This window comes from Pteropus alecto, unplaced genomic scaffold (genome assembly GCF_000325575.1).
Source record: "Pteropus alecto unplaced genomic scaffold, ASM32557v1 scaffold88, whole genome shotgun sequence".
NCBI classification, from domain to species: domain Eukaryota; kingdom Metazoa; phylum Chordata; class Mammalia; order Chiroptera; family Pteropodidae; genus Pteropus; species Pteropus alecto.
The window spans coordinates 13,342,956-13,368,483 of record NW_006494611.1 but is presented as its reverse complement, the minus strand read 5'-3'; the positions used below and the strand labels follow the sequence as shown (position 1 = coordinate 13,368,483).

The 25,528-nt window shown below is 38.2% G+C and overlaps 1 protein-coding gene across 2 annotated transcripts in view; it reads left to right on the top strand.

Moving 5' to 3' along the window:
* Positions 1 to 25,528, top strand: part of PLCE1 (phospholipase C epsilon 1) — a 291,378-nt gene that overhangs the window by 229,168 nt on the left and 36,682 nt on the right. For both annotated transcript variants that reach the window (XM_025042246.1, XM_025042245.1), the window contains exons 12-20: positions 1,105 to 1,227; positions 1,313 to 1,449; positions 3,302 to 3,540; positions 5,068 to 5,129; positions 5,212 to 5,377; positions 8,250 to 8,357; positions 9,502 to 9,618; positions 11,638 to 11,796; positions 20,209 to 20,338. In XM_025042246.1, coding sequence (XP_024898014.1) covers positions 1,105 to 1,227; positions 1,313 to 1,449; positions 3,302 to 3,540; positions 5,068 to 5,129; positions 5,212 to 5,377; positions 8,250 to 8,357; positions 9,502 to 9,618; positions 11,638 to 11,796; positions 20,209 to 20,338 — 1,241 coding nt within the window. The remainder of the gene's footprint in view (positions 1 to 1,104; positions 1,228 to 1,312; positions 1,450 to 3,301; positions 3,541 to 5,067; positions 5,130 to 5,211; positions 5,378 to 8,249; positions 8,358 to 9,501; positions 9,619 to 11,637; positions 11,797 to 20,208; positions 20,339 to 25,528) is intronic.

Below are 25,528 nucleotides of genomic sequence, written 5' to 3'. Positions count from 1 at the left end.
AGAAGCGCCTACAGACAATGGCTGAATCCAGAAGTAGAAGGAAGGAAGACAAGGGATACTTATTTAAATGCACATGATAGGCCACTTTATCTGAGCTTTTCCCTCTTCCTAAACCTCCACCCTCTGTGTCCCACACCACGAGGAGGATCAACAACCTGTGCCTACACAGTACTAGAAATCTGTCCTTTCGTAATACTCTTTCTTTAATGGAGATGACCTTCAGATGTCAACACAAAATAATCTTCCATGAATAAATAGCAGGACTGAGGGTAAACAGGCTATTCGTTACAACGTTCTCCTACTTTCTTATATATTTGAAACATTTCTAATGTGAAAAATAAAAAACAAAAATAAAAAAATGAAAGAAAAAAAGATTCCGTTCATTGATTGGACTAAAAACCCGTCAAAACATTTCTCATACTATTCTAACAGGGAACTAGTGTAAAAAATAAAAAAATGTTGTGAAACAGCCAGGCTGAATTTTCGATCTGGTTGACTGATACTTTCATATTGAATAGATACAGCCTTGGCAGGTGCAAACATAATCCGAGGCAGAGTTGGCTTCTTTCCATTCTAACATTTTTCTGACTCACATTTTCCGTTAGCATTGAAAGCTTTTCCCTGTTTTCATCTCAGAACTAGTTAAAAAAGGAAAAAGAAGACAGTGATACATTTGAGACTTTCTTCTTAAGTGGGTTTCTATAATTCAGAATATAGGAAAGAATATGCATAACTTCCCAGGTTAGGATTAAGTAATTTGGGGCTCTTTTTTAAAATGACTTTTCTTCAAAAACACTTTACCTTTTTTCCTCATTGACCTGTGGTTTGAAAGAACTGTTTTGATTAGTACAGGCATTTTAACCTCAGTCTTGTGCCCTCATTAAATAGGCTGTAAACATGAAGTGCTTTCAATGTATAATTTCTTTCTTCTCACATAATATAGATTAATTTTGAAAGAAATAAAGAGAGTGTGGAAAATAGTTTCCACCTTAAATCATTTGCAATACATCTTTTTGCTCATATTGCTAATCAGAGAATGCCTGTTGGGGCTGAATGACAAAATTGGCTCTGGTTTTGCCCATTAAGGCCATATCTTTGTTGCAGTGCTTGGAGCAGCAGCAGCTGGCATGGGCGGATCAAAGGAGGAATGAAAGGCTTTCAGAGTTTCATGGTTTCAGACAGTAACATGAGTTTTGTTGAATTTGTTGAGCTGTTCAAATCATTCAGGTATGACATGACTTCTTCTTACCCTTTGTCAGCCCCATATTTTAATAACAGTACTAAATGCGAGATCTTTTCATCCTTCGCCCAGTGTAAGGAGCAGAAAGGACCTCAAGGATCTCTTTGACCTCTATGCCGTGCCCTGCAACCGAGCGGGCTCTGAGTCGGCCCCACTCTACACCAATCTAACCATTGATGAAAACACCAGTGGTCTTCAGCCTGACCTAGGTTTGTGGAACAATTTAATCTTTCCCTTTGAGACCTTTCTATCAAAAAAACAAGGTTAGAGATTCAATCATACAAACCCTCAACCTGTCCTACATGGTGTGCTGCTACCTGGAACATGGTGAAAGGTGTAGACAGTTATTTCAAGGTGTCGTTGGCATTCAGAACAAGAAAATTAATTATTTGGAGGTCCATCCATGTATTCCAGGACGTTAACCAACAGAGACCTCCAGTCATTCTGACAGCCCAAAACCCTTTCCCGTCTATTTCCATTTCCAAATGTCCACTGGGTGTGTGGTGCCTCCTAGCTGAGAACCACCAGTCTCCTCCCTGCCTACAGGCCATGCATGCTGCACCCCAGAGTGGGAGTTCTCTGCCCTTTAACAAGGAGAATTTTGGTGACCCCAGGAAAACACTCTGAGCATCCAGGACATTTTTCCTAACATGTAAACCAGAATGTCTGGTTCTTCTGTCCCACTCGTCACCACCACCATTACCACCACCATCCATGCATTTTAAAGCCTATTATTTTTATCTTCTGTTCTTGCTGGAAACTATAAACACAAGAAAAAAACAAAAACAAAAAAGCTGGCCTCTTTCATGTATTTGCTTTTCAATTATTTAAAACCTGTATTGTCCTTAAGCTAAAAATATTAACCTTTTTCAACTTTAGTCATAAAACATGCATAATTATGGATTATACATCCTATGGGCTTTGACATAAGTATAATGACATGTATCCACCATTACAGTATTATATAGAAGAGTCTCACTATCCTAAAATTTCCCTGTGCTCCACCTTTTCATTCTTCCCACCCTCCGTCGGAACCCCTGGTGACTCTTGATCTTCTTATTGTCTCCATAGTATTGCCCTTTCCAGGATGTCATATAGTTGGAATCGTACAGTATGTTGCCTTTTCAGGTTGGCTTTTTTCACTTAGCAATATAGATTTAAGATTCCTCCACGTCTTTTCATGGTTTGATACCTCATTTCTTTTCATAGCTAAATAGCATTCCATTGTATGAATGTATGTAAACAGTTTACCAGTTCACCTATGGAAGGACATCTTGGTAGTTTCTAGGGATTTGCAATAAAGCTGCTGTAAATATTTGTAGGTTTTTGCGTGAGCATAAGTTTTCAACTCATGGGTAAACACCTAGGAACACAATTGCTGGATCATATGATAAGCCTCTGTTTAGCTCTGTATGAAACTGCTAGAGTATCTTACAAAGTGGCTAGAATTTAAATGACTGGTCATACCAAAGCCGGTGCCAGTGCGGAGCAACTGGAACACTGCTGATAAGAATATAAAATGGTCCAGCCACTTTGGAATAAAGTCTGGCAGTTTCTTACAAAACTAAACATACTTTTGCCATATGATCCAGCAACTGCATTCCTTGATATTTACTCAAATGAATTGAAAACTTATGTTCACACAGAAACCTGCGCACAAATGTTTAAAGTTATGCTTTTAAAGTACAGAAAAACTAATTTTAGGGGTACATCTTCTGTCTTTGCAAACATAAAAATGTTGTAGTTATTCTCAAAAACCAAAGTCCAAATTTAGCCTAAAATCCCCAATTAAATGTACATTTAGTTCCCATCTAATACCTACGCTCATGGGCTTTAAAGGTCATCAATTTCTCATAGTTTCTTTTATTTATTCATTTATTCATTTTTTTATTCCTTCTACTATGTGAAGCCAGGAATAAACACTAAATTTGGTGGCTTGTTTAGACAGATTAGTGAAGAATTTCTCTAGCTTACTAATGCCACAACACCATTATCTCTAAAATGAACTTTGTGGAAGATACTGGCTAGCTCGTTCATGTTCTTTGGGTGGTTCTGTTTCAGATTTGTTGACCAGAAATGTCTCGGATTTGGGGTTGTTCATTAAAAGTAAACAGCAACTGTCAGACAACCAGAGGCAGATCTCTGATGCCATTGCTGCTGCAAGTATCGTGACGAATGGTACTGGGGTCGAGAGCACATCTCTGGGTGTATTTGGGGTTGGAATACTCCAGCTCAATGACTTTCTAGTGAATTGCCAAGGAGAACACTGTACTTACGATGAAACCCTCAGCATCATCCAGGTATGTACCTGTTTCCTGTGCACACATATGTGTAAATCCTCTGACCATTCTAATTCTTTCTACTGAATATTTATTTTTTCTATACTTCTTTCCACAGACTCTAAGCCTGGGGCAGAAATAGAGGGTTTTTCCAGAAAATCCATAATATATGTGTACTTCTTGAACATATAATTGACATAGGTCTCAAGCCTTCTCTTACTCAGTGACTGTTATAAGAAATCAGTACATGATTCCTTCTCATTGTTCTAGCACATGCAATAGAATTAGTAGTCTGGTTTACAACTTCTCTAATCATATAACAAATATTTGTTAGCTCCTACTATGGGCCTGGCTCTGTTCCAGGACCTGAGAATATAGTAGTAAATCAGATCAAGTTCTGGCCCTCAACGCAGCTTACATTTGGGTGTGTGAGGCAGACAGTAAACAAATAAAGATATAATGTAATTTCAGGTAATAATGGGTTCTGAAAAAATATTGAGCAGAGTAGGGGGATGGAGTGGTGCGGGAGAGCTAAGAGGACTAAGCAGAAGCCACTCTGAGGAGGTGACACCTGGGCTGAATGCATAAAGGCATTGAAGGTCTGGGGAAAGAACATTTCAGACAGGAAACGGGAAGCTCAAAGTCTGAGGCAGGAGCAAGGTCAGGGTTTATGAGGGAAAAAAGACTGTGTAATGGTAGCCACATAAGCTAGATGGACAACGGTCAACCTGTTTTCAGACAGGTAAGCAGAGGCCGAACCATCTAGGCATTTTAGGCCGTGGTACAGAGTTTGACTTTAGCCCATGAGAAATGGGAGCTAATGGAAATTTTTGAACAAGGGAGTAATATGATTTGATTCATGTTTGTAAGAGATCACCATGGGCTCACCAGAGAATAAACTGCTAGGGAAGGAGTGGAAGCAGAAAGACTGGTAGGAAGCTTTGACAGTAATCCAGGGAAGATGCGGTGATGGCTTCAACTAGAGGGCAGCAGCAGATAGTGGGGTGAGACAGTTCATTGTGGCTATCACATGCAGCAGAATTAGTCTGTTTTCAATCTCCCTTGTCAATTGATTGGTATTCAGTGGATTAGCTCTCCAGCAATTGGATTTGATCACTGAAAATGTTTAAAATGTAAGATTATTTTCACATGCTGAGTGTACCATATAATATTACTGAGTACAAGCACTATACTAAATGTTCTATGAGAATAATCTCATTTCGCCAACTCTGTGGTAGCTGCTATTAATATCCCCATTTTCACCTGGATAAACTGATATAATTTGTTTTCATATAAATCAGCCTTATTCTTTTCTCTTGCTCTCCTTTTTTCTCTTAAATAAATATGCTTCATATAATAAACTCACTTATAATAAATATTTTCTTTTGGACTAAAAAACTACTTCTTACCACTACATAACTAAATAAGTTCAAATATTTGGTTTAGACATTTCCTGATGAAAACAGAACAGCTATAAAAAATGATGTGGTGGTTTTTCTCCCCTTAGTTTCTTTTACCTAAATAACACTCTTTTTGTATCCCTGGCAGAAGTTTGAGCCCAGCATTAGTATGTGTCATCAAGGCCTAATGTCATTTGAAGGATTTGCAAGGTAACTTTTAAAATATCTTTTGCCCATCACTTAAGAGTATATATTCTTCCAACACAGTCCTAAGAAAATTTGTTTCCTCTAGGTTTCTGATGGATAAAGATAACTTTGCCTCGAAAAATGATGAATCACAGGAGAACGTTAGAGAATTGCAGCTGCCCCTCTCCTACTATTACATTGAATCTTCACACAATACCTACCTCACAGGCCATCAGCTCAAAGGCGAATCCTCAGTAGAACTCTACAGCCAGGTACTGAGAATTCCATTTCGAATGTGGTTTTCATTAAGCCTTATTTACATAACCCCCAAAGTCACAAAAACCTGACCCCAGACTCCTGTGAAGAACTTACGAACCTACTACATGTGAAATGTGAGGAAACGTGATGTGTGGGCTGCCTATATGTACAGTTGTTTTCTTTACTTCTTTTTGTTTTTTTCCTTCCTATCTACGCTTAACCTTTATTCTGGGCAACCAAAAATAAAAGTATTTGCTTGAGACTCATAGCTTTTAGATCCTAGTTAGTCTGACTTATTCCTACTAAAATTAGATTTTCCCATGGGAAAATATCTAATCATTTCCCTAAATGCTAAATAAATCAATATATTGTGATGAGAAAGCATAGTAGAAAATGCAGCTTTCTGTGAAGTTATTCCCAAAGTATCGTTTGTTTTGCTTTGCAGTTGTTAGGTAATCAATCCATCCCTATAGTAACCAACTTAAGAAAAAAAAGTCCGCACAGACTGTAGGCACACTGCCCCTGTAACTTAATTCCTGGGGATGTCCTGGGGAACTCAGTAGGTCTCTGGACAAGAAAAAACACATCCTTTCGACCTAAACATCCAACTCTCAATGACCTGTGTGTCAGTTGCCTCTCTGCTATATTCTCTGCATCTCCCTAGTCTATGCTGTCTGTTTCTGAACTCTGACAAGACAAGATAATCAGGAAGGAGCTAAGTGTGTGATGGGAGGGGTCGAGGGGCAGGGTTCCAAGTGTGAAAATTATAATCGTATTGCTTATACAAATCTAGCAGACTTGAGGTTCCTTTGTTCTCCAAATTAGTCTATATATTCCTTAAAGCATGGGTCTTACTTCTGTCCCAAAGTTTATCTAGTATAAAATATGTTTTAAATTCTAAAATCTAATATACTTTTATTATGAAATAAAGCTGTCCTTAGAGAATGATTTTCAAAATAGGAGTGCTCATCTTCTGACAGTGAGATAAGCATGCCTTAGAGTGAAAAGGGTCTCATAACCTGTTGCCACTGCAGCTGAAGTCCTGCTCTTTTATGTGCTTTATGTATTGGCCCTGCTTTTGCACAGATTCCAAAGTTTAAAAAGTTTGAAACCCATTGTTCTAGGGAAGAAAAATGGAGGGGGTGGTGGAGGGAGGGAGGGGGAGAGAGAGAGAGAGAGTTTCTCTCAAGAAAATAAACAACAACCAGTGTCCTCTAATTTTTATTTCTACTTCAGAGTTTTTGTTTTAACTTCTTAATATTACACAAGTAGAGATTGTCACAGTTTTTGAATAAGCAAAAAGAAGTGCTCAGATAGACTCACAGACGTGATTAAACCCAGTATGACTGTCTCTTTAATTTTATTTCTTACCACTCACCTCTCTCCCTCAGCCTGTCTAATTGCCTCCTAACATTACTCTATGGAGCAAAAGAAAAGAGAAAAAGCCCTGTTCTCATCTGGAATTTTTAGCTGTGGTTTTCCTTTTCTATCCATATATGGAAGCCTTAAGGTCATGCAGACTTTGATTAAGATCTTTAGTCTGTTCACGCTGAAAAACCATCTCATCTGCTGCCAATTGGTGAATGATCTTCCCAGTGTGGCAGGCTCGCTACAGAGATGAAGCAGCTGTCACATTACACAATTTTCAGCCCAAAGCAACATACCTCTAGAAGCTCTATCTGCTGGAAGGGGCTGATAGCTTTAGGATTCTAGGTCACAGAATCAGTTTTACCTGGGAAGACTGGTCATCCAGGAGCACTGAGTACTGCTTACTGGACAATGGGAAGAATAAAGCAAGTATTTCATACAACAATACTAGAAGAAGAGGGATTCCACTATCCGAGTTTTGTTGTAGCAACTCTTGTGGCCGCTGGCCCCCAGTATTGAATTACTGTCACAGAGTAATAGTTACATGGCTTCTTAAATCAGTGGATTGGCCCATTCACAGATATATCTTCCTCTTGATACGATTGGCCCTCCACAGATATATCTTGCTTTGGGTTACCCTTTCAATACATGGTAATCTTTTAAGATAGTCTTCAGATAGATTCAATGGAGAAAGAGGCTTCAAGCAAAGTTACAGAGCTACAACTCAGGCAAGTGTGTCAGGAGCTCTGCTTCCAACTGTAGATCCAGGATAGCAAATAGGTATCATCTCATCTGATTCCTTGGTAGTTTCCTGGAGCACTTTGCTGAAGAAGTTGGGAAATAACTTGTCAAAGCTTAGGGAACAAGTACACTGTGATTGATTACTGATATCTGCTAAGGGTGTGGGAGAGGCGAGTTCATAATTACTTGCCATCTCTGCTCTACATAGCATTTTAAGATTAGACAGCAAGGCAGATCTTTGATAAATTACTTGCTTCTACTCTTCTTTCATGTTACATGTTCATAGCAAATGTTTTAGCCAGTGGCAAGTGGCAGAATTTTGATCTAAATCTGGAGGAGATTTTATCCTGATTGGTTTCATTTAATGTTTGGACAATTAAGGAATCAGTGGCCTCATTCCCTTTGGTCTATGGCATCACCTCCACTGACATCTGCCCAGATAGAGCACTGGCCTGGCTCTCTCATTTTAGCATGTACCATGTACATATAAGTCCCCCGAGGAACCAAAGTTGCTGGGAAAATGGTCAAATATTTTTGCTATCAAATTTTACTTTCCAGTGATATTAAGCTCTGGTAAGCACTCTTTCCATCTTAATCTGTTCTACCCCTACCCCACCCCTGATTAATTGTGGCCTTTGGCCAAAATGCAATACATATTTAGATCTTATGTTCTTGGCTTTAGTCCTCAATTTGAACACTGATATGTAGAATCAATGCTGGGTTTAAGGCTTTATCTCCATTTGCTCATCGGAGTGGATTCCTTCACTGATCACACAGGTTCTCTTGCAAGGCTGCAGGAGCGTAGAGTTGGACTGCTGGGATGGAGATGATGGGATGCCCATCATTTACCATGGACACACACTGACAACCAAGATCCCCTTCAAGGTAATACTTTCTTTACCTCCCTTCCAAGGTAATAACTTTCTTTAAATCAAACCACAAAGAGTCATTATCTTTATTTGTCATTTAAATCAGTGACTCTACCAAATTATACCTTAGGTGGGGGTAGGGGGAACTTGTTATCCTAGTTCTGAAGAGTTCCCAAAATTGTTTACAGTGTTGCATAGGGTGTACAGGCATATTTGTTTTTTCTGGGAGTTGATCTAGAACTCTCAGATTGTCATTCAACCGAAGTTTAGTAACCATTACCTTAAATTAGTTTTCAGGTAATACTGTTGATGCAAATTTTATATCATAGGATGATATATAAAAGGCAGCGCCTATTCTCTTGCTAGATCATTTGTCTTGGTATCCCCTTGACAAAGGCCAACATCATGTGTTAAGAGACGATTAGATAATTAGCATTATAAAATAATGAGAATTGGTTCCACCTGGAGAGTTGATCACCCAGGAAGACTGATCTCATTGGATTGTTGTTTCAAATTCTAGGTAGTTTATTAGTTTATTATGCAGTTACTATCCTCATATAGAAGGGCTTTGGCTGTGTAACATCATTTTTCTCTGAACTGTGGCTGGCCTGGGAAAGAATATTATTACTTCTGTCTTATATGTGGAAATGATGTCTAAAATGCATTTTTTTCTTTAATTTTCCTATTCAGCTCTCTCAAAACTCTTGTACTCTATATTGAGAGGAGGAGGAGTTGATAACTGTGTTTACATGCACACATAAATATATGTGATAGATGTCTTATTACCCCAAGTAGATTATAAACTCCTCGAGAACAGGAAAGTGTCTGTGCCTCACTATTTTTGATGCTGTAACTAAAACAGTGTCTTTTACCTACAGTATACTCAATGTACATGTATTGGTTTGTTAAATTCAGCATACTGATAGCTGTTCTTCATAGTATGTGAACAAAAATCTATCTGAACAGCTTAATGTCTTTATGGAAAATAGCTTTACCTTCTTGCTTAATTTGAAAATACATTTGAAAAGATAAAAGTCGCTTTGGTCAGAGTCTTATGAAAACAACATTCCAATGCTTGCTCTGGCTATAAGTACCTTGCCTTCTGACACCCGGTAGAGATATCTAGTGAGATACTTAATGAGCTGTTTTGGCTCTTATAGGAAGTGGTTGAAGCCATTGATCGCAGTGCCTTCATCAACTCTGACCTGCCAATCATCATATCAATTGAGAACCACTGTTCATTGCCTCAGCAACGAAAAATGGCCGAAATTTTTAAGGTAAGCTTTTAGCTAAGAGGCAGAATGGTATCTTGGCCTTTGTCTTGAGATTGTTGAGTTTTATATGGGACCACCGTGGACCACACCACAGCTAGACCTGAGCTGTGAAGCACATACAGTTAAGGTCCCTTAGACCTGAGAAATGGGGGTGCCCTGGGAGCTTGGGCTCTCTCCTTGACAGTCTGCCTTTTCAGCTGGAGCAATAGAAGCACTGTTCTGTAGTCTTCTGACCATTTCCAGAAAGTCTTAGGAAATAAGGAGAGACCAACTCTCCAGTGCTTCTGGAACCACAAATCAGAGATGCCAGGATGTTACCTGTCGGTTTTTGGAAAAGCTGAAAATATCTCGGGGCAAATAAGTCAAATCTTCTTGTGGCCCACACCACAGGTAAATTGACAAATTGCTGAGAGTGGCCAAAACAGTTGCTATGTTAACACCCAGCCCTTCCTTATACAAAGAAACTATAATGCAGGTAGATTTAGGGGCAGATATTCCCTTATACTTCCCCCTTCCTCCACTGGTAGAGGCCTTTGTGGAAACATAGATCTCAAGCGGAGGGAGGGACATGGCCAGCGGGAAATGTCCCCAGATACTAATGCCAGCAAAACTAATTAGCCTTTCCTTTGCCATCATTTATAGTAATGGTCTCTAAACTTGATTGTATACTCCTAACAGTAAAAACTATTGCTTGTATTCCTACTGTGCATTTACTGACTTATTTCTAAATTATATATATCCTACTTATTAATATACTTTATACATTAATTAAAACATGCAAAAGTAGACTATAAAAGAGAATTATATAAACGTGATGAAGTAAAAAGTAATTTTTAATACTATTATTTATTAATAATAGAAAAAACCTTGCTCATAAAAAATTTTAAGTAAATTTATTATCTAAATTTTTAATGACAGTAATATGATCACATATGCTTCATTATGTTTGAAATTTTTGGTTTAAACTTTGTGATCAGTGACTTAGATGTCTGGTTTAATAGTTTATTATTTCTGTATTTGGTCTTAATAGCTACAGTAGCTAATAAAGATACCTTACAAATATACATGTATCCAGATGGAAAAGGGGTGTCAGTAGGTGCACTTGCCAAATTATGGTATTCATTTCTCAATTCCATTAATGATGCAAAGGTTTTTGTTGATATTTGGCTAGAAAAGTGGTGTATTTCCTGGTATCAATCAGTTTTTCTCAGAAACTTATTGAGAAGGTATTATCTTTTAACAGGTGAGTTCAAATGCCACTAAAACTCTTCATTTGGATGATTTTTTTAACCCGTAGAAAATCTAAGTTTTTTAAATGTACATATATGAGTTTTTATCATAACACACAGTTTCCTACAACAAAATCACATCATGATAGCAATGTGTTTAGACGTGTGTTTTTGAAAAGCTCTTTCCAGAACACAAATTTGTCTAAAACGCAATGACTTACTCAATATTTAAACACTACCCTTATCATATAGAAACAGATTAAACGTAATTTTTATCATCGTTGTCATCATCATTATCATCTGGTAACAGTGAAGTACTGTAAACAGAAGAAATCAGAAATTTTAGGACACTTTTTTAAAAAGAAAAATATAAAACTTAGAAATACTCTTGTAACTACTTTTTTTTATGACATAAAGTGTGAATTCTATGTAATATAAAAGATTTTCATAGTTACTCTTGTCTCATTATGAAATATTTTCAAGAAAAGACTTCCTTTTATGAAATTAACCACAGTGGTGACATTCTGTAGCACCCAAACTGCAATCATCTCAATAAACTGGTAGCAAACACAGATGTGAGGAACCCACTGTCGGTCCCTCTGCATCAGGAGATTCACCGTTGTCACTCAGAGACCTTCATGAACAGCTTTCTGGGAGGAGGAGGGACACAACTTATTTCCTATTTCCTCTTCCTAGGATTTTTAAAACAATTCAACTGGGCTGAAATTTCCAGTTGAATAATTCAAGTATAGATAAAAGGCATTGATTATGCTTTTTCTTTTATTCCCTTTAGACTGTGTTTGGAGAAAAACTGGTGACTAAATTCTTATTTGAGAGTGACTTCTCAGATGATCCAATGCTTCCCTCACCTGACCAACTTAGAAGGAAAGTGCTTCTTAAAAATAAGAAGCTAAAGGCCCATCAGACGCCGGTGGATATCTTAAAGCAAAAGGTACTGTCCTCCTGTTAAAGAGATTGTGGGTGTGCTGTGTGCCCAGAACAAAGAAATTGATACCATTCTAAGCTTTCAGATGACCTGCTGGGAAATCAGTTTTTGAAGGCTGAATTTCTTTGAATGATACATTTGATTTTTGACTTTCCATTTTATAGACCAATAAATATTCTCACCCTATTCACCGAAAGTTTTATTTTTATGAAATTGATTTCCCATGTAGAATGTGCCTCTGTTATTTCATTTATTCTGAGCGGGACAGTGTGTGACTGGTCTCTGGACCTGGGTTTTACAACTGTCAGTCCCACAGTGGGTACTATAGTTCACTACAGGAAGACCTTCCTATAGGGAGAGCACTTGGGAGCCAGGTTATGAGTCTCGAGGCCAGTAGTGGAACTCCATAGCAGCAGCCCTGCGGCCCCAGCACGGAAGTTGGCACTATGTATCACTGTGGTTTGTGGACGCTAAGGCACTGCCATGCCTGCCTCGCCCTGTGGAGACCTGCATGCCAAGCACCATAAACCCACCTGTATAAAATGGCCCTCAGATCAAGGACCCCTGAAAACATTTGGGTCCAGGACCACTGGGTTCATATGCCAGGTTGCATTTACTCATACCACAGAATGACAGCTGCTGAAACTCTTTGTCCTGTTTAGGAGGGCACTATTGGCCCTAAAATACCACTTCTAAAACTTAGAGCACCACGAGTTGCTACACTAACCTCAGCACCCCCCAGGGGTAGAATGGAGCAGCTGCAGCAGCAAGACAGTGTGAAGCCAAAACTAGATTGTGTCCTATAAGTTTTACTGTCTCTGTGCACCATCACTGTTAAGCCTCCAGGCCCTACTCCAGTCCTGCTTTAGTGGTTCCCAGAAAACAGAAACTTCAGCAAGATTCTATGAGTCCGACAAATTTGAAACCTTTGCCCTAAATCATTAATAAAAATGACATCTCGAATTGAGTCAAGTATTCAGTTTGACCTAGTTGAGTAGTCAATTTGAAGCAGTCATCAAACCTAAAAGCTCTAGTTTGTAGAACTCACAGGTAGGGCCTGAGTTTAAAGAAAAATGACATACAGCATGATATTGGAGAAGGAGCATTAGGCAGGGAGCTGAGATACCAGGTACTAGCCTCTGGCCCTGTCACAAACCCACTGTATGACCCTGGGCCAGCCGGTCTTAATGGGCCTCCATTTCTTCATCTGTAAAATGGTAACGTTATGGTAACTAGCCTCAAAGTACCCTTCCAACACTAAAATCTCACAAAATCTCTCCCAAGATGAATCATGAAACTCCTGTCAGAATTGCAGACCAGTCTGTAAACATTTTATTAGCCCACTTCTGAGGCTCTATTTCTAATATTTCTTGCCATTCTAGAACATTACTGTTTCTCTGAGGGGCCCCTTGGAGCATCCTGTCCTCTGCTGTTCTAATAAGTATCAGGGAGTTCTCAGACTATACAGCTCACCCGCAGCGGGGTTCCACGTGGCCCAAAGTCCAGGCTGAGTTAGGGGCTTACATTATATCAACTGGTAACCTCAGTGATTGAGCAAAAGCCTGATTGCTTCAGATGCCCTCAGGGTGGTGGGAAGGAGGGTGGGGCCACAGGCTTCGTCATCTTTAGATTTGCCCTTCTGAGCAGAAAAGCAGATATTTATGGAAAGGACCCCAAACCAGTCCGGCCTGGCAGATGCCTACTGATCGGGTTTGCCCTACGAGAGCAGCTCAGAATACCGTGGATCTTCCAGACCTATGGTCTTCAAACTTTTTTGCTTGAGTACCCCTTAAATTTTTTTTGAGAAACTGTGTACCTCTCTCATGCATTTTTCCTCATATATTTTTAAGGTAACATTAACAATTTTGTCACAAGTTTAATTACAAAGGATATGTTTTCAGACATATCATATATCATACATAAATATGTAACACATAAGTTACATACAAATATAATGTACAAAAACAGCCTTCATTGTCAAGTAAAATTAGCTTAGTCAGCCAGATTGACATTTGGTCAGAAAAAGTCTGACTTTATTTTTTTAATTTAAATAAACATGATATTATCATTTCTGCGATGACCATCTCACTTTTTAATTTTAATTCTAAAATGACTGGACGGAGAAAAGAAGGAAGAGAAGGGAAGAAAGGCAGGAAGGGAGGGAAGGAGGGAGCGGAGCGGGGAGAGAGGAAGAGAGAAATAGAAATAGAAGAAAGAAAGGAAAGAGAGGGAGGGAGGGAGGGAGGGAAGGAGGAAGATAATAGATAAGGCATGGAACCTGGTATATGCTTCGGACCTAGATGAAATACAGTGCTCCCTCCTTTAGTTTCTCAAGACTCTCTCAAGAGTTCCACATTATCAAATGTCCCTTTTGCTGTCTTGGGTGGTTTCTCACCTCATCTCATGCATCATAATAAGGTTATTGGTTGATAAGTGAGAATTGTATTTCCTTTTGTAAAGTAGGAGAAGAGCAATTATGAAAAGAAATTAAGAAGGGAGAACTAGCCAACCATAAGTTTATTCTCAAACAGGCTTATTTTTTTAAAAGTACACATAGATGTTAAAAATCTCAAATCTAGAAATTGATTTTTTTTAATATATGAGCCTGCATATCTCTAGAAGTCTTTGCATTCCCCGGAGGTACACATTACCCAATTTGAAGATCATACACAGCTCTGTACCAAGAATGACAAAATCAGCCACCCTCAGGGGCCAAGCAAGAAACATTAATATGAGGAGCCAGCTGGATACTGTGTATGACAGTTGGAAGCGAAGACAGGAGTGGAGCATCCATGCCCTCATAAATAAACAGCTCTAAATAAATTATTTTTCAAACACTGTACCAACCAAACAAGTCTAGACTAGAGGTGAAGTTGGCCCCGAGGGCCACCAGGGTGAGATCTCTGCTAGATCTGTGTTCTCAAAGCTGTTCCAGAAGGCCTGGCATTTACTTGGGTTCCAGAGGCCATGAGACCTAAGCTGATAGGCTTTGTTATGAAGTTATTTGACCACACTTGACCCTTGAACAACACAGGTTTGAACTAAGTGGGTCCACTTCTATGCAGATTTTTTTCAGTAAATACTGTTAATGTATTTTCTCTTATGAGTTTCTTAACATTTTCATTTCTCTAGCTTATATTATTGTTAAAATATAGTCTATAATAATCTAACGCGCAAAATTTGTGTTAATCAGCTATTTATGTTATCAGCAAGGCTTCCAGTCAACAGTAGGCTATTAGTAGTTAAGTTCTTGGAAAGTCAAAAGTTGTACATGGATTTTTGACTGTGTGGGGGAGGGTGCTGGCGCCCATAAACTCCCACGTTGTTCAAGGGTCAACTGTGCAATGTTAGTATGTGTTCTCTGATGCCTGGTCCGCCTCAAATACTGTATTAGCAACTGACTACCCAGCACTGGGGGCTCTTTCTTGTATAACACCGTTCCTCCATGCTGTTTTCTTTATCCAGCATCTACTACCCACTCCTCATCGCCCAGCTGTTCTGTGCATACCTCTGTGGTCTTCATGATGTGTTTGAATGTTCTTGGAGCTGTTCTTGGAGCTATTGCCTTTCCCATTCTTCACACAGTCATTTGCAGTTACTTTATGCAGCTTCCATTCCACTAATGAATAGATCGTGTTGTTACAGAAGTCTTTTTTATGTTGAGCCCAAATCTTCCTTCCTGTTCCTCCTACTCTTTGGCAGTACTTCTTCCCACTGCAGCTGCACAGACTCATTGCATATCTAGAAAGCTAGCATGCATCTCCCCACCAGCTTTTCTCTTCTCCAAGCTAAATGTTCTTGTTGTGTCAACTGTCCCTCACAGGATGTGGCTGCTAAGACTCTTCACTTGCCAGTAAGAATATTTGGGGTATTCCTAAATTCGTGAGTATTCTTGAATTTGTTAATGTTCAACAATGATTTCCAGAACTAAGTCAATGCTCCAAATAGGGTCAGACAGCATGAGGAGAGTGAAACCATAGACTCTTAATTTAAACTTTATACCTCAATTAATGCAGCCTAGGACGGTTCTGCCTTTTAAAATTCTTTAATGCACAACAAGGTCATATTGAGTTTGTAGAAAACAAAAGGAGTTCAGTTTTTTTCACAGGGACTGTTCTTATGCCTAGTCTCGCCATTTTTTCCAGGTTTACAATTAATTTTAACCTTTCATGTGCAGGAGCCTCACATTTATTTCTGTTAAATTCACTCTTCTTGGTGTTGGTATGCTATTGCAGCATACAAGGTTCTTTGTGAATTTTGACACCTGTCATCCACTGTATTGGCAGTTTTTCAAATTGTGTTTTCATCTCAAGGTGCCCTGAAGACAGATCGCCAAGTATAGAGGGCCATGGCCCTTCTTACAGAACCTCCTGGAGTTCACTGCTCATCGCCCCTGTTTGATGCTCTCCTTTCTTGCAGCCCACATTTCTCCAGAGTCTGCTTCAACTTCTTTATTTATAGAGTAGAAAACTGAGACCTAGCTATTTACATGACTTTCTCAAAGCCAACCAGCTCATAGTGGCAGAGCTAGGATTGATTCAGACACAGGTCTTCAGGAAAGACCTTTCAAACATAACACAGAAGTTAGAATACATTGATGAGAATCATTACTGAGGCACTTATAGATTCTTAGGTACCAAATCTGCCCAACTAAATCGGAATTTCCAAAAGGAAGGCCTAATAATCCGTTTATTTAAAAATAATTCTTATCATCCCGAAAATTTAGAAACACTGCTTATCTGTTATTTCCCACAAATTGAGTTACCTTATCCAAAAAGCCTAAAGAGAGTACTGTGTGGGAGATTTGTTTTTAGTAAACTCATGCTAACTCTTGCTTTCTGTGTCTCACAACCAACCTGTTAATACTCCATTCTGAAATTTTGTCAGGTAACTTGACAGTTCCTACCATATAATTTCTACAACTTAACTCTTCCACCTTTTGTAAAAATGGGCAATGTAATCCCATTTCCAGTTTTTTTTTTAATTAAGTTTATCGGGGTAACATTGGTTAATACAATTACATAATTTTCAGGAGTACATTATAATTTATCATCTGTATATTCTATTGTGTTTACCACCCAAAGTCTAGTTTCCTTCAGCCACCATATATTTGATCCCCCTTTACCCATTTTACTCTTCCCCTACCCCCTTATATTTGACCCCCTTTAACCATCCACCTACCCCCTCATACCCCACTCCCTACCCTCTGGTAACCATTAGTCTGTAGTCCATGTCCATGAGTCTCTGTTTGTCCTGTTCATTTGTTGCTTTTAAGTTTATACACCACATATAAGTGATATCATGTGATTTTCAACTTTTTCTGTCCGGCTTATTTTGCTTAGCATGATTATCTCAACGTCCATCCATGTTGTTGCAAATGGCAGTATTTCATCTCTTCTTATTGATGAGTAATATTCCATTGTATATATGTACCACAGCTTCTTTAGCCAATCATCTATCATAGGACACTTCGTTTGCTTCCATGTCCTGGCCACTGTGAATAATGCTACTGTGAACATCGGTGTGCCATTTCCAGTTTTTTAAGACTACTTCCAACCCTACCCCTAATCCCCTAATTTCCCAGGGAGTATTGACAATCATATCTGTGAGGCTTTTTAGTTGTCTGGCAGGTTGTGTGTCTGGACCTTGTGATCTTTGTTCACACCAGACTGGGTGAATGAATGCCTAGAGCTCCAATGCACTCAGACCCAGTCCCTAATTTAGAAGGCCTGGGTCATTTCCATACAAGGAACTCACCCTCAGAGCACAATTTCTAAGCCAAGCCCTCCGTCTGCCTCAAGCTCTCACTGAGGCTCTTACTGAGGCCTCTTAACTAAACTTCACCAGATCCCCAGCATTCTGACCTTGTCTCCTAAACTCTAGCCCCCTAGACTCAGTTCATACTAGATGAACAGGCACTGTGCTAGGCGTTGGGGGAACAGAGCAGGATAAGACATGACTCCTACCAAGACCCATCTGAGCCAGTCTCCTTGTCTGACCCCTTACTCTAACCCCCTGACCTATATCTGAATTGCTTTTATTCAAGGACTGAGGTCCTGTTTTTCTGCCTCAGAATAAGTAGGATATTGCAAAGAATAATGGTGTCAATTACTGGTTATTCATTTGGCCATCTCTCTCATTCTTCCTGCACTAGTGCAAATATTTGAGTGTCTAAGGGTTCTTGGCACTCACTCTCTGACGTTTGCTAGTCCGTGGGTCTTTGAATGGCAGCACTCCTGCAACACAGTTCTCACATTTTTCTGCCTGCGGACTCTTTGCATCATTATTCTCAGCGCTTTGCTCTACTTCGAATGTTTGCTGCATCAAGACTCTTCTCTTTCCATGACAAATAGACTTGCCTTTGTGGCTCACTTGTGCCTAGAGCAGATTTCCCAAAGTTCTGAAGGACACTTAATCTTATGAGATTCTCTGAAAGAAAAGATTTTTAAATTCTCTGATTAAATAAGCCTGGGAAATTCTGCGCTGAACATCTTTGATGAGTCATGGTGCCCTTTATAATATTAAATGAAGGCTACGTGAAGCTCTGTAGTAGGAATGTGTTTCAGTCTGCTTAAGCTGATGTTTCCAAACTTCCATTGTGTTCTCTGGTTACTGTAATTGTCAGTATTTATATAACAGCTATTAACACCCATGGAGCAAGTGTTCCATAAAACCCACTTTGAGAAATTCCAGCGAAGACAATGTTCAGTGGATACAGATATAGACATAGCCTAAACTGTATCTTCCTTATGTATACATTTTTATTATAAAGGTAATATAACGACATTTCAAGAAGTTCAGGGAAGAGAGAATTATTTTTAAATATACATAATTCCAAGGCCAAAAACAACCTGTATTAAGGGATTCTTAACCTTGGTAATATCCATAGATAGAATTCAGGGGGTCAGTGAACATAGGTGAAAAAAAAAATTAAATCTTCATTTTCACTAACTTCTAGCTGAAATGTAGCATTTCCTCTGATTGTAAATGTAGGGAATAAAACACAGTAACGTTAGCAGTACCTATGTCTCTGTCACCAGAGGAAATCACAGATTTTCCATGTTACATCACAGTTATTAATATCTCCAAGAATTATTTATGCTCATCACTATTTCAAAAACGTCACTTGACCTATAAAAAATTACATATGTTTTACTGTGTTAATAAAGAAACATATATTCCTATTACAAAAAATTGTTATTTCAACAATCAGTAACTATATTCACCATTCTTCTTTTCCTTTGTAATCTCATGTATTTGATTTTATGCATTAAAAAATATTATTCTGAGATGGGATCCTACCTCACCAGACTGCCAGAGGGATCTGTACCACAAAAACAGGTCAAGAATCCTGCTGTATTGACATTTAATATCTAGCCTTTTTTTGCATGTCATATTATATCATTACAATCATTATAGACAGAGATATATACTGATCAAAGGATATAGAATTATATATATACAGATACATGTATATATGTATGTATTTACATGTATAAATAGTATATACACACAATTCTGTATCCTTTGTTCAATAAATATAATCATAATTATTTTTTCACATCTCATTCTCTCAAGCGGATATAGTGTACTGACCCCATTCCTCAATTGTTGGACTTTTAAATTGTTTCCTATTTTTAATTTATAAAAATAATGTTTTCTGTATTTCAGATATTTCCTTATGCTAGGTTCCCAGGCCTATATTTATTCTTGTGTCCTGTGATGTCCCCTCATAGTAATTCTAGTCAAATGTAGAGGCTCATGACCTCCCTAGCAGCACACATCAAGTTTTTGGAAGTTTTTAAGCCTATCTTGTTAATCTGATTGACGATTATTCAGATAAAGTCTGTTGAAAAAAACTTTATTTAAACCAACTATTCATTAGTTCCCTTTATCCATAGGGAGTCTAACATTGTTCTCAAGGTCAGAGGCCTTTAGATACCTTTTTTTATTAAGTTTATCAGAGTAACATCGGTTAATACAATTATATAATTTTCAGGTGTACATTATAATTTGACATCTATATTAGATATTATTTTAAGAAAGAAAAAGAAAAACAGTTTCTTAGCAGAGATTTACTTTTTTAAAATTGGTAGGCTGATTTACTTTCTCATTGGAGATTGGTGGTGGTTCTTTGAAGCACCGAGCTTTCTCCTGGAGAGTTTGCCCTGGGGAACTGGGATTCCTTGTCATTTTTCTTAAAAGCTCCAGGATTCCTCCTATAGGGATGTTAACATTCACCCAAAGATTAACTTTATACTTCAAATGAATTTAATTAGATTTTTGTTTTCTTTCTCAAAAGAATCAAAATAGGATAAGCCACTTTTAATGACTGTGGTAAGCACGAGATGGTCATTTCGCAAGTTAACAATGGAAGTTCTCTAGCATCCGCAGTCTTTAATTATTGATATCTTACAGGCTCATCAGTTAGCATCCATGCAAGCTCAGGCTTATAATGGTGGGAATGCCAACCTCCCACCTGCTAATAACGAGGAGGAGGAAGATGAAGAAGATGAATATGATTATGACTACGAATCCCTCTCTGATGGTAAGAGAAACAGAACCCTATGCTGTGCGCAGGGAAGTGCCTCGATGATTTTCTGTTGGGGTTTTTTTGGGGGGGGGTGGGGAGCGGGGGTTTCCAGAAATAAGTCTGGCACTCCATAGACCAACATTACAGATCGTTGTAATATTGTCCAAGAGTTTCTGAATCCCATCACTTAGCGAGGGATCTGTTAGCTACAATAGCTGCCACTCAAGGAAAGAAGAGGGAGCAGTGGGAAGCAACACAGGGGGCTTTCCTAAGTGGGTTTCTAGCAGAGATTTACTTTTTTAAAATAGGTGGGCTGATTTACTTTCTCATTGGGGATTGATGGCGGTTCTCTGAAGCATCGAGCTTTCTCCTGGAGAATTTGCCCTGGGGAACTGGGATTCCTTGTCAGATACAGAAGCAGTTCAATTCCAGCAGCGAAACCTCATTCTCACCCTTTCAGTTTCTGGAGTGGCCAATGCTCTTGGCAAGAATTATAGACTGTGGCTGAATCTTTGTTGTCTCCTGTGCCACCTGCAGGGGGCAGCATCACATTTCTGTATTCAGCTTCTCCTTCTCATAGCTTTCGCTCCTACTTTCTAGGACTATGGAAAGAAGCATCATTTCCCTACCCTTCTTCTCACATCACTAAGCCAACCAGACATTTCATTCTGGCCCCACCAAAGGGACAAAAACATGGGCAATGGCTAATGGTACAATATATGAAAAGTCACATGAATGACATTATCTAGAGATTACTAGTGAAGGATTCTTCTTACATGAGAATTAGGTTTCAGGTGTGTTTTGTTTGCACTAAATTAGCATCATTTATTACATATTGCAAAATGTTTCCTTGGGTACCATTGCCAATGGTAGACTTTCATTTGGCAACTTTTTTTTTTTAAGTATAGCTAAGATTTATTTAGCACTTTCTTTTTTTTGACATCTCTATTATAAATAAAACAGATACAGAAAATTACACAGAAATGCACAGATTAATGATGCACTTAATGCAACACCTACTCGGGTTTAGAAATAAAACTTTCCAGCTATTCTAGAAGCTCCTGCATGTAACACCTTTCAGTCTCAACAGTCAGTCCTCCTCCTCCCCAAAGTAACCACTCTCCTGACTCTATAATAATCACTTCTGTGTATCTGTTATAGTTTTATCAAGAAAGTGTGTATCCCTAGACGATGTAATTTTATCTTACCTGTTTTTAAAAATTTGTCTTTAATATCTCTCTTAATCTGCAATTTCCTCCTCTGTCCTTTTCACAGATTATATGTGGAAGAACCTGAGGCATTTGATCTGAAGTTTTTCATAGTCCAGATTTTTCACTTTGACACTTTCTTTATTCTTCTGTATTCCCTACAAATTGACAGCTGTATCCAGACACTTAATGAGGCTTGTGTTTGATCCCTTTTGCAAGTGAGGGAATTTCAATCTCCATTTCATCCATTCACATATCTTTATTGTATCTAAAATTGTCCTGTATCTGGCCAGTTGGCTCTTCAAGTTGGTTCTAAGTTCTTCTAACATGACTCTTTGGTAACTTCTTTGCTATTTGGTGTGACAAGGTTTTCTAGGTTCATCTTGTTTATTTCCTGCCCCAGACATGGAAGTAGCTACTTCTCTAAGATTTGGGTGTTTTTGTTTTTGTTTTAGGGAAAATGATATTTCAAAACCACAATCTGTTTGCTAAGGAGGGTCACTGTTTCTAAGTCTCTTCAGTGGACAGAGTTACTCCATGAGTTCATACTGGTAGTTCTAATTTAAATTCAAGAACACAGTTTTTTATTTAACTTCTGTATTATATTTCTATTTCCTTTCTTCATTTTGGCAACTTTTGAAAGACAACAATGTAGTAATGAAAATATGCCGAACTTCCTATTTATATAAACACTATATGCGTAGAATTTTTACTTCTCCGTCAGATGATTGTTTTGCTAGTATGCGCAGAACAGCAACCATTTACCACTGGCATTAAGACAGCCAAGCTACCCTCCAAATATCTGTGTCTCACTCAGCAGAATTGTCTCCTGGTCATGTTTGGATCTGTGAACCTCCATCTTGGCCAGCAGTCACAGTTTAGTCTCTTTCTGCCTCACAAATACCATGTTAGTCTCTATGTCCATTTTTTAAAATTATAGTTGACATACAATATTATATAAGTTTCAGGGGTACAACATAATGATCAACTTTTATGTGCCTTATGATGTGATCACCACAATAAGTCTAGTAATCCTCACCATACAAGTTTCTACAATAATATTGACTATTTTTTCTGTGCTATACATTACATCCCCATGACTTTTTTTTTCTTTTTAAATAACTTGTGGTTTGTTCTTCTTATTCCTCTTCACCTTTTTAACTCATCCTCCATGCCACTCTCCTCTGGCAAGCATCCGTTTGTTCTCGGTATTTATGAGTCTGTTTCGGTTTTATTTTGTTTTTTTAGATTTCACATATAAATGAAATCATACGGTATTTGCCTTTCTCTGTCTGACCTATTTCACTTAGCATAATACTTTCTAGGTCCATACATGTTGTTACAAATGGCAAGATTTCATTCTTTTTATGGCTGAGTAATATATTCCATTTTTTATATGTACCACTTTTTCATTATCCATTCATCTGTTGTTTCCGTATCTTGGCTATTGTGAATAATGCTGCAACGAACACCAGAGTGCATATATCTTTCAAATTATTGTTTTTGTTTTCTTTTGATAGATACCCAGAGTGGAATTTAATTGCTGTGTCCATTTAATATTTGTCCTTTGTAATAGTTGATTGCTTCATACCATCAACTAAAAGCCTAAAATCCCATCAGATAATACAATGGGCATATTCTTTAGCGGGGAGATCAAAAGAGGGAGAAAATGAAAGAGTCAAGATAATTTCTTATATCCTATTTCTGAAAAGTTGTGGGAATATAAATATTTTAATATTGACTTGTTCTTCCCTACGGGTCGCTACTACTGTCATGGTGATGTTTTCCCATAGAATGAATTTTTCAGATCAGAAATGAAAACCACATTTAAGGAGTCACCCAATCCAGATGTTATTTGCTTCTGAAAGAAGTTAACGCAGTGGAAGATCAATTTGCTCTTAATCATAAATTACTCCTGTGTTCTTCCTGTACTTTTGAGAACAAGAAAGAAGGCTTTTCTTAAGTATTGTTGTTGTTGTTGTTGTTGTTGTTGTTATTATTATTATTATTATAGATGTTTTTGATATGCAAATAACAAAATGAACAGGTAGGGGAAGAATCTGATTTACAGGCATATCTCAAAGACACCGTGGGTTCGGTTCCAGACCATCCAAATAAAGCGAGTATCGCAATAAAGCAAATTGTAACTTTTTGCTGGTGGAGGGTCTTGCCTTCAGTTTGTAAAAAAACATAACATCAGTGAAGTGCAATAAAAATAAGGTGTTGCCTATATTTTCAGTTAGGAGAGTAAAATTTAAACTCTACAGCACTGAATTTCTATGATAGTTGAGTGTTTTTTAAAACCCACCTACGCTGAGGTGGGATGTATGTGGAAAGGGGGCCCAACCAGATTCTGCTCCAGTGGACTGTGAGACCTCGGGTAATGTCCTTTCACCACTCTAGGCCATAGGTCCCTCAGATGTGTAATGAGAGGTTCTGTTCCATGTCGACTGATGCCCTCCCTTCTTCCAGCACTAACATCTAGAATCTATGACAGTTAAGTCCACTGTCTTAATAACCACATGATTATTTCATTGAAAGATTCCTCTGATTGGCTGATACCCAAACAGGCCTTGTAGTTCTGCCATGCTTGTTTAAGTTTGTTCTATTCCGCTTCCTTATGCTGCTGTTAAGTGTCAGTCATATACCTTTTGGTGGTGGTTTGTGGTGCCTCACTCATCTCTGCTTCCCTCTACCATCCTCACTTTCTCCATCTGAGATGAGAAGAAAATAGAAACATGCCTGCTTGTGGGTAGGACCATTCTCAGCTTCTTAGGGGGAACCTCAAAGTTTTCTCAGCTTCTTCTAATGATGGTTCCCTTTGAGGATGAGATAGAAGCTGTCACCAGTCCCCTCAGAAAAATAAACTTGCTCTCAAATTTCTGCCTAAAATTACAGGAGTGTTCACAGGCCTTCTGAGGCCCTCACAGGCATTTCAGGTTAAGAACCCATCTCTAGACTTTGGGTGGCCCAGTTTATCTCTGTGACAGCTCTAGTCCTCAGTTTTCACATCTATAAAATAAAAATTAGTCTAAAGCCTGTTTTGGCTATAAAAGTATGATGATCCCTAGCCACAGAATTACTTCCAGAAAATCTAAAGGAAGTTGCAAATGAGACTCATATATTTCAGGAACCACTGCTCTACTTTTTAGCCAAAATTGTGTAAATGACTATTTAATTAAATTTTATTAAATAGTAAATAAACATAGATTAATTTTTCCCAGCCTTGTTGTTTATCTTGACTAGCTTTGAACATACACTAGAGTACAGATTTGAATAAGTAACTCAGTATAGATATGTTCTATGCCAAGGACTACATGATTCTAACAAATTAACCAATTTCTATTCATTTGACATAATGTACTATTGAGAGTATTACAATTGTCAGAAACTGAAAATATAAAATGTGGATATGGCATCACGATTAACACTAACAATGTTCGCACTTCGTTTATCACTAGCCCTTGCATCTCTTAATAGTCAAAATATTAAATAGACGGAAGATTTCTTGTTTCATTTATCTTATCACCTAAGCTATTGTTATTTATGCTTAGCTTCATACCTTAGTTTAATTTATCAGCTTTTTGTCTTAATTTTTCTTACTTTTATCCCCTTTCTGATTCTGTTTTTCTGTAGCAGATGTCCTTACTGCTTCTCCTGCTCCTAACGGTCAGGAAGGTAAAGCCATTGAACTGGGCATTTTACTGCATGAGTGTCAGCATACTGTTTCCAACTTATTAGACCTGATTAACATGAAGTTGTGACACTTATATGAGTAAAAATGTAATAAAATGATCAATCTCGTTTACTTCTTGGCAGCCTGCATGGCCTTGATTTGGTATAAGGATATTTTGGTCTAAGCATTTGTGGTCTGATGAGATAATAAATCCTGGGTGAGAAATGAGCATTCTTATTCTTCACTTTTAAAGAACATAATCATGATATACCTCTAACACCTTTAAAGTCATTTTGAATAGAAATACAGAAACAAAATATA